Source organism: Chiroxiphia lanceolata, chromosome 1, assembly GCF_009829145.1.
Source record: "Chiroxiphia lanceolata isolate bChiLan1 chromosome 1, bChiLan1.pri, whole genome shotgun sequence".
Classification (NCBI taxonomy): domain Eukaryota; kingdom Metazoa; phylum Chordata; class Aves; order Passeriformes; family Pipridae; genus Chiroxiphia; species Chiroxiphia lanceolata.
In genome coordinates this window covers 93,743,665-93,753,496 of record NC_045637.1, presented here as the reverse complement: position 1 = coordinate 93,753,496, position 9,832 = coordinate 93,743,665, and the positions used below count along the sequence as shown (strand labels likewise).

Sequence of the window (9,832 nt, the reverse complement as noted above, 5' to 3'; positions counted from 1 at the left end):
GACGGGAGGCGACAGATGGAGCTCCGGGGACGGCGAGGGTTCCCCGCTCCCCGCCCACGGAGCCCGCCCCGGCCCGCCCCGGCCGTCGGCGACGGCCCCGCCCCGCGGAGCGCCCCTTGGCCCCGGCGCGGCGCGGAGCGGGCGCGGCGGGGCGGTGTCGGCCGGGGCTGCGCGGAGCGGGTGCGGCGGGACGGGAGGGGCGCGCAGGTGGGCGCGGGGGCCGGGGCCGTGCGGGGATGCGGCATGGCCGAGCAGCCCGGCGCTCCGCACCGCACCACCGGCTCCACCTTGCTGCACCCGCTGAGCACGCTTCTGGGCATCCCGCTGGACCAGGTGAGCCTGCGAGCCGCGCCGCGCCGGCGAGCGGCGGGACCGGGGGGGGGGAATCCCACGGCCGTCTTGAAACGGGGGATCCTGTCTGGCAGAGGAGGGAGGTCCGTCGCTGCCGTCGCTGTCACGCCGCGCGTCTGCCTAAGGGCCTCGGGAGCAGCGCGGAGACACCGTCCCCCGCGGTGGGAGCGGGTTTGGGCGGGGGTCGGGTCGAGCCGTGCCGCTCTGCCGGGCGGGCGGGCTGCTGTCACCGGGGAAGCCCTTCATTTTTCCCGGCAGTGCCTGGCGCTTTTCCTACTCTCGCAAGAATTCGCTGCTGGATGCTGCTGGATGCTGTCAGTCACGGCGCTGGGCTGACTGCGGCAGTCTGGAATGCTTCAGGAGCTCGGGTGCTGGCCCACCTCTGGGAACCGCCGGGCCGCGGTGGCCTGTAAGGAATCCTTACGTTCAGGCGCTGTTTTTGTGGCTAATGGGACTGTGGAAGGCAGGCTCTGAAGTCACTTCCAGCCTAGTCCAAGTGCCTGATGGAATTGCAAAATGTGTGGGAGATAGGCAAAACACACAGACACACACACAAGCAGTCTTACGGGTGAGCAAGTTTGCACTAAATCCCTAACAGCACAATAGATTTTTGGCTGTGGTGATGTTTTCTAATTGTTTATAGTCTCCTGGTTAAACTGACCCCTAACAGGCAGAAAACGTTGCCCTCCCCCACCAACACCTTTTATTGTCCCTCAAGCCTGCATGCACCTGCTGCCTTCCTGCATTCTTTCACTGATGAGGAAGTTAGGTCTGAAAGTTTGTGATAACCAGAACAAGTCTCCACCAAATTGCTAGGAGGTTAAACTGTGCTCTAAGAAACAAGGGCAGCAGAGGTGTGCTTGGTAAAAAACAAACAGAAGATTGAAATTTATTTGCTTTCTTCTGTTTGCAGAGTGACTGGTGCTAGGTGTCATTTTTTATTACTGTTTTTTTTTCCAAGTTGAGTAAGGAATTCTACAGATTATAACCCTTCATCTAACCATGCCAGTTTCCCCTTTTTTTGACAGAAAACAGGTTTTGGTGCAAGAAAAGAGATCTGTTGCTCAACGCTAAAACAGTTAAACAACAAAGACCTGTAATTATCTGTAGGCTATTAATTTAGGAGAAGAAGAATGAGTAGCGATAGCTTCTTTTGTGAGGTGTTCCATGCCATGATTGATGAATAGGAGAACACCAAAAAAACCCAGAAATAGCAAACGCTTACTGTTGCAGCTTGTTTGTGGTGCCACAGCATACATATAGTATTAGGATGACTCAGTTACCGAACAATGAAGTCTTGACAGACTGCAGTTTTTCTTTCTAAGCTTTCAAAAACTTGCCCTTCCATTCAGCCAAGGTGATACAAAGATGATGTTGTCCATGGGGAAAATTCTCCTTGCACTCTTCCGGGTCTGAGGATGCTTCACTACGTCTGGTTACATGCTGTGTTTGTCCCAGAGCCCCGGTCTCATGGGTGCTGATGGTGGGCACTTCTGTATCTGGTGATTTGCACCTTGAGCCCACACCGGTAAGCGGAGGGGGATGTGCTCTGGGGTCAGCAGTGTGGCTGGGCTATGAGAGCGTGTGTGCAGGTGTAGGTGCAGGTGTAGGTGCCGTCCCTGCGAACGACCCTGTTGGCTCCAGCAGCATGGAGCAGTGATGCGTCAGGAGGAGCCCCACCTTGCTGGGGTTTATCACAGAACTGCAGCACAGCCGTGATTAAATAACAGCTTCCCTTACCTGAAAATCCACCCTACTTAATAGCTATCAATCATTTTAAAACGTCTCCTCTTGCCCTACTGCAATGTGTTGCACGATGAAAAGCATCAGAGATTTCTGCTGCCCTGGAATAGGAAATACCCAGATCACTGCATGGAAGCATTGTGCTGCCACTGTCCCCTCAAATCATGAGTCTCAACTCTGACCTGCAGTGCTAATGCCCTCGGAAGCAAAATAAAAACATTTTCACACAGCTCTTCTGCCAGGTGGGTGGGTTACCTTCCTCATTAGAATGAGAGAGGGATTTCTGTTGTGGGGGAAAAATTCACTTGCTCCTCTAAGCAGAATGGCACTCCGCATATGAAAGACTGTTTTACTAGATATGAATCCCACGTGGAGCAGGGGCAGGTTTGTTGTAACGCTGACAGGCTCTGTGCCTTCTGCTCAGTGGCTGGGCTGCAACAGGGGAGGTATCTCTGGTTTGTCACTCTGTGTTCGCACTGTTGTGCTCAGCCTGTTGGGTGGTGACAGTCCAGATCTCCCTCTGGTCCTTGTGGCTGGCAGTTCCCCATGGCTGGCCCTGAACCTTCAAAAATGCCAAGAGAGCAAGAGGCAAAGGTGCAGAGGTGGAGCTTAGACCCTCTGTGTCACTGTGGTATGTGAAAGCCATCCGTGTCCACCTCTGTGTTAAGTGCACAGAGGACTTGTCCTTTCTTTTATAGGTTTTCCATGAGGACTGTGCTATGAGGGAGATTTCAGTCTATGAAAAAGGCCAGAAAAAAATTGAGCTGAAGGTCTGAAAAATGAAAGTTGTCATTGTTGCCCTTTCATAGCAGGGGCAGAAAAGCTGTAGTAATGGTAGGTGGAAAATGTTTTGTCATCTAAGAAGCAGCTGTTGGATCACTTGTTATGGGAAGCATGGATGAATATGAAAATTTAATTTTTCACATTGGTTGTTTTCTTAATTTTAAAAAATTACAACTTAGGTTTAAAAGCAGCACAGAATTACAGAGGGTGCAGTTCCTGTCTGCGCTGTGTACCTTGGCAGACTGTTCACATTTTGTTTAGCAGTTTACTGCATGAAAACATAGTGGAGTTTTCTGCTTTAGATGCTAAAATAATCCTGATTTCTCAGTGTGTATTTGCATGTCTCTTTAATGGATGATTTATCTTTGAATTTAGCATTGAAATATTATTTTTTAAGAAGTGCTATATTTGGTAATAAGATTAATGAGTTTAAAAGAGGATGAAAAGACTCTGTGTGTTCAATTCATTCTCATATCCCAGGAAAGCAGACTTTGAAGTTTAGTTGACTTGTGTTCTAAAAATATCTGGCTATGTCAACGACATACCTTCAGCAGCATTTGGAAAAGAGTTTTGGGGTGTTTTTTATTTCCTTATCACATATGCTCCAAATCAGTGGTGCTGGAATGTCGTCCCTCCCAGTACACTTATAGAGTGACTTTTGGCGAAATATACAATTTTTTGTTATATATGCCCCAAATAATCAATTTTGGGATATAGTCCTCTACCATAAATCAGTGAGATACGGGAAGTTAAACATTAAACTTTTAATAGTGTAATTTATGTAAACAAAGTGTGTGAGTGTGTATAAATACAGTGAATAAATAAATATATTATTCAAAGCTATATTAAAAGTAAATTTAATGGAATTGTTTATCTATATGTATTTTTACCACACCTTCCTAAGGTCTAGGCATCTCTGGAAGTAATTTAGGTTCAAAGGGTTAAGATGTGATTAAAAAGTTTCACTTCTCAAGGTTATTTTGTAGTACTCTTTATATCCCAGGTTTCCTACTGTCTTAGAAGTAGCAACTCTAGTGCAAGTGGTCAACTGCTGTACAATAAACCTTACATTTTAACAGGCCTTACCCTGACCTATGTTGGACAGTACCAAGTTTGTGGACTTTCAAGGAAATGTGTTCTCTGTTCAGGGAGACTCTCTCAAAAACTGTATGAATGTCTTCTCATGTTTATATCAGAGGGCTTTTAACTTCAGTGTTTTCATTGATGAGACTAGCCATGTTTCCCTAAAGGGGAAAAAAATGTTCATTTAAACTTAATTTTGAATACTTTGGCTGCTGATTGTAGGCCTTAAATTTTTCATTTTAATTCTTTCATTGTAGGTCATCTGCATACTTATGTTTTGGCAGAAGTTTAAATAAAACACTAACTGTGGAGGGACATGTGTGGGACATGCCTCTGAGTCTTGGGATAGTTCAAGTATTAAAGATGTCCTCCCACCATTCCTTGAGTTTGAATAACTCTCTGCGCAAAGCATGCTGGTTTAAAAAAAGAGAAAGAAGAAAAAAGTACATGTGTCTTTTTTTTTCCTTTTACAAAAAAAACATGTATTCTGATCCCAAAATAAGGGATGGTTTTGTTGACTTTCACATTTTTCAACTCTTTTGCTGTCCGCCTTCAGTTTTACTTCTATGCTTTCTGATTTAGCTAGTCAGCAGTTCTGTTAGTTTCAAGCCTCTTTGTGTGACTTTTCTAATCCAGTTTTTGGGCAGTGTAAAACCAAATAAAAAAGTAGCTTTCAAGGAACTCAACAAACTTTAGGCTGTGAACTTCGAGGATCCTTTAATGGTTGTCAGTTGAGTCATTAGAAGATGTAATGCTGAGGAAGAAAGGTAATTTGTTACAGACTGAAGTGGGATAACTGAAGGTGGAAGTTCATTAAAGACTTAAGAGGGGTTAGTATCAGATTTTTAACTAAAAAAAGCTGCTCTGAAGCAATGGCAACAACTGTCCATGTTCAACTGTGCTACATTTCAATTTCCTAATGCTACTCATTTTACAACTGAAAATTCTACATTTTCATTTTAAAGTGCAGCAGTACTTGTCATTTAATACCTCCCTGACACCCTCAACTGCAAAAAATAAAGCTGTGTAAATTTTACTTATTTGAGAAACAGTAAGGAAAAATTAAATTTGAAATCAACATCTTAAAACACATTTATAGAGAAATATTACTTACGTTGCCAAAACCATCTTTAATTTTGATATTTTTTGACTTTTGAGTACCCAGATTTCGTAAAACTGTTGTCTTTAAAAGAAACCATTAGTGGTTTACTATAATGCCATGAAGGACATAACACTTTGGTCCCCAGTTAAAGAGGTGCCTGCGAGCAGGGCAGTTCATAGTGCATTTAGAGCAAATTCTGTATCTTCTGGAGACAGTACTGGGACAGAAGTATAGTACATTCCGCAGAATAAGGCTGTCTCCAAAGCATTTTTTCCTGTTCAGTTCACCTATTACTAACAATTGCAATAATACGCATTTTCCTCTGCTTTGGAAACATGTGCTGCCTTTTTCAACGTGTTCTCACTCAGTTTGGCACTGCAGTCTTGAAATTCATGGCTGATGTCTTGATACTATGAGTGTAAATATTTCCACATCTCTTATGCCTTGAAAACAAAGTCTGTCCTATTAAGTTTTTAATTTGGCAGGGGACAAAAGTGCAACTGGAATCAGCTGCTTACAATTTTCCCCCTTTTAAGCACTTTCCTTCTTCATCTGTATTAAACAAGATCTGGAAAAATAAACGTTGAAGGGCTGCATAAAGTTTCCTGAAACCTTCTCTGCACATTAATCATGCCAGAACTGATTTAGTGGTGCTCTGCAGCTATTTTCAGAAAATATAGAGTACTGATGAATACTCTTGGGCTCCAGCCTAGGGTTCTAGGCACCGAGCACAGAGCTGGCTCTGTGCTTTCAGGGGAGCCCCTGATGCTTAGGATTTACTGAGCGTTGGCCAGCCTGGCACAGTATTTAATGCCCTGGCTGTTCCTTGGCTCCTGTTACAGTTCACAAGAGTAGGCAGCGCTTGAGGCAGAATTGCCAAACTGCAAGTGGTGCTGCTAATCCCTGGGCAGGGGTGGCTGCAGCACTGGGCTTGGCATTACTGCAGAGGTGAATCTAACCTTTTGTACTTGTCTAAAACCATGTAAAAAGTCTGATGTCAATGGGCCATGTTTCTCTTTGGAATGAAAAAAATCGCTCTCTGTCACCTAGTAGTTACAGGTAACCTTGAGGGTACCAAGCCTTGCCTCCTGGATGCTTGGGTAGTCTAGTGAGGGTGATTAGGGAGACCTTCCAGAAACTCAGGCTGGCTCTTAAAAGTACAGTCTGATGCAAAAAATTCTACTGTCCTTTATTAATAGTGGTGGGAGTCTTTATGTTAACATGTAGTTTGGATCAGGAGTGGGCTTCAGGAAGGAATTTCTTGACTGTCCCCACTTGGCACACTTTGTACACAAAGTGGCCCCAGAGCATCTACACAGGGTTGCTGTCTGTGAATGTGAAGCCAGAGGATGTGGCCCAGAAACTTGCAGTATTTCATCTGTTAAGGCGCACACAGCACTAGAGTTCAGCTCCTCTGAATTGAGACCCTTCCAGCAATTAGTCCCTCGAATGAGGGGCCCTCGCCCTCAGTTGTTTTGCTCTTCAAACCCGTTTTGCTGCACCATAGCACTTGGTAAGATGAACGTAGTGGAATTCTCTGACCTTCATTTGGCGGTTTCTTCAGAGCATAGCACTGGTCAGGCTTGTTTGGTCACTTCTGAATAGGTGGAATCCAGCCCGTTCTGCACGGGGATCAGCTGGGTCAGCCAGTCCTGCCTCTGCCAAGGGAGAGAACAGCACGAGGAGAAAAACAGCTCTGGGAAACCCTTTGGGTGGTCCTTCCCCAGATCAAGATTGCATCATTCTCCCTTCGTATGATCTCGACTGGAAATGTTCATTTTCGCTAGTCCTTTTTATTCCTGGCTCAAAGCACTTTAAACAGGTTTTGCAAAATTGTAGGTGAGTGCAAAAACAAAAGCACAAGCAATAGTTTCTGACGTAAATGGTTTTTTAGAAGTTTTTTGGAGGGCATCTACTTGCAGTATGTTGCATTCTTAATGGAGTTGAGTGGAAATTTCTTTTCTGCTCATTGTGGGCTTCCCTCATGGTAAGAAAAGTCCAGGCTTTAAAAAAAAAAATCTTAGTAATGTGAGGAAAAAATCTTGTAAACATATTTCTGAATCAAATATGTTGGAACATTTAAAGGTTCCCAAAGAATTTGTTCTCAGTGATTCCTCTAACTGTTAGGAAAATATCCAAATAGAAAATAATTTTTAAAACCAAAATTCAAGGTATTAGCCCTGGAATTATTTTTATTTTTTTCTTTAACAGGAAATGGTAGTATTACTCTGAAAACTTAAGGAAGTTAGTCAATCAGTCTGTAACATGGGTGTTACCATGCTGTCTGGTCTCAGGCAAAATGATATTAGAACAGTTCTTAACTTCCCTCTTTCTGGATGCCTTGTCCAGGTGGGATTTGAGCACCCTGAACATTTACCTGGTGTTCCTGGACAATTGAGTGGCTGGATAATGGGACTTTTACCTGTGCCCTCATGTGACACTCTGCAGTGTAGTGGGTCGGATGCTGTGTCAAAGCATCTGAGCTGCCTACCTAGATGACTTATGCAAAAGGCAAATAGATTTGAGTGTATGTATCTGTCTGGTAAGTCCCAGACAAAAAACTGGCAATCTTATGGAATAGCAAGTTTAAAATTTTTGATCAGTGTGAGATTATATTCTGTGGTCTTTGAGTTCAGTGAGTGTGTCAGGCTGGGCATATCTGGGGTGGGAAGAGGAGGCAAGAAAATACTCTTTTGGATAATTTCTTTGGATTGCATGCAGAATACTAGAAAAACTTAATAACAATTTCAGGCCAAGGAAGAAACTTCAACTGCAGGCTGTCATGCGCTGGGTGAGTGTTTGCTGCTTCTACAGGCCCCAGTCTTGTGACAAAAGCTCTAATTGGATTTGAACATTTTCTTCGTTTGTGGTTTCTTATTCAAGTGCAGTTTGGCACTGGTATGCAGATAGGACAGGAATGGGGAAGGTAAAATAACAAGGCGAAACCCAAGACATTTGAGGACCCCCCACTCCCAACATTTCTTGAATGTTTTTGTGCTCATGTATTGGTTTTAAGTAAACTTTTTTTATTATTGGACCACTGAGTAGAATAGTTTTAATTATTAACTCTTACATCTAGCTTAAATGACATTATAAACTGGTGAAAGTAGGTTTTTTCCTGTTATCAGTGAGAGGGAATGTTAAAGAGAGTACATTATTGACTTTGTTTATCTTACGTGTGCACACACAGAGGGCAGGTTCAAATCCCTGACTCCTATGGTTTGCATTAAGTTTTTATACCAGCAAATTCCAGCTTATGGATCAATAATTTATCTATTTTAGAGAGAGTTTTAGAATTACTTTGTTCACTCAGAAGCGAAGTTTTAGTAGTCTGACATTTACACTTCTTATGTGTAATGTTTTTTCAGGATGTTTTGCCAACTATGCTGTATTGAAGGTGAAAACAAAGTGTAGACAAACGATTTGGAGACAGTGACTGAGAAGTTAAAGGACTTTTCTGAATTAAATATAGTTTTTGATGGCAGCATTATGTATCCACAGTGAGTTGTGGGCACTTTTAGCACTCACAACTTTTATACCTTTGTGTGTGTGTGTTTGTGTTCGTGCTAATTCTCTTGAGGCAAAAAATTGTGATCTGTAGTTGCCACAGCAACAATAACACTGCACTGGTATGGGTATGGGTGGGTTTTCCCTATTTTATACAAGTATGTCAAAAGTGTGGGCATGTTGCTGTGATACACTGTGAAATATGATAGACTCTTGAGAGAGGAAACATTTGTTTGTTTTCTATTCAGAGAATGTGATTTTAATTTTGTGTTACCTTTATTACCACTTCTGTGGTAGGGTTCTGGTTCCCAATTTTCAAATATAACATTGCAGAGAGGAAAATGGGCTCAGCAGTTTGGAAAAAGAAGGTTTCAGAGATGTTCCGTTGGTGATAATCAGTAAATAAAATGAGGATTAGAACAAAGAATGGTCCAGGGCAGAGGGAAATGTTTCTGTCCCGTTGTAGTTGCTCTTGTCAATCAAAAGATGACTACTGTTCTTTGTCATGAAAATAGAATGAAAATATGAACTAGGTAAAAGAGAAAAAAATTACAGGGTAAGCTTATTTTCTTAAACATGCAAAAGCAAAATGAGGGAACTAAAGGGTTTGCATTAGAAATGTGACTTTTAAGAGGGGTCATGGTGAAAGTATATGTGAGCAACATAAAAGAAATAGATCCAGGACATGGAAACATAGAATTCTTGGAATTTAGAATGAACTAGAACTAAACTGAATGAGAACTAGTTCATTACATGGAATTAATGAACTTAGAATTCATCTTGAGTTGAAAGGGACTTTGAAGATCATCTAACATCAACCCCTTGTGCCAGGGAACCTTCCAGTAGACCAGGTTACTCAGAGCCCCGGGTGGTCTTGATCACCTCCAGGGATGGGGAGTTCACAATCTTTCTGGTCACAGGAAGAAGGGACTCCTTTCCTTCTGTCTCCCTGTGTTTCTTCATGTGCAGAGAAAAATGTGATAACACTGAAAGGCTGCAGATTCATCAGTGATTAAAATTAAGGTCTTTTGCATGCAGTCCAGACGTGGCTGTGAAACCCCTTTCAACAGGAGGTACTAACTTGGCCAGAGCCAGTGTGGACCTGGATGGTTATCTGAAAAACATGAGTTTCTAGAGTAATGTTAGCTTAAAAGAAAAAGCTTTTGGAAGTACCTGTTCTTTTTCTGGCTCCTTTCAGGGCCTGTCCCCTCTGCATGCACTGGTTTCTGCCAGCTCTGCTGCTGGTGTTGCTGATGCTTTTAG

At 43.2% G+C, this 9,832-nt stretch overlaps 1 protein-coding gene across 2 annotated transcripts in view; it reads left to right on the top strand.

The window, feature by feature from the left end:
* Positions 1-213: 213 nt before the first annotated feature.
* The window catches only part of MBOAT1 (membrane bound O-acyltransferase domain containing 1), a 56,780-nt gene continuing 47,161 nt past the window's right edge, over positions 214-9,832 (top strand). Inside the window, exon 1 of one of the 2 annotated variants that reach the window (XM_032707378.1) lies at positions 214-333. In XM_032707378.1, coding sequence (XP_032563269.1) covers positions 244-333 — 90 coding nt within the window. In that variant the 5' untranslated portion in view covers positions 214-243. The remainder of the gene's footprint in view (positions 334-9,832) is intronic. The other variant, XM_032707369.1, reaches the window with a different exon arrangement.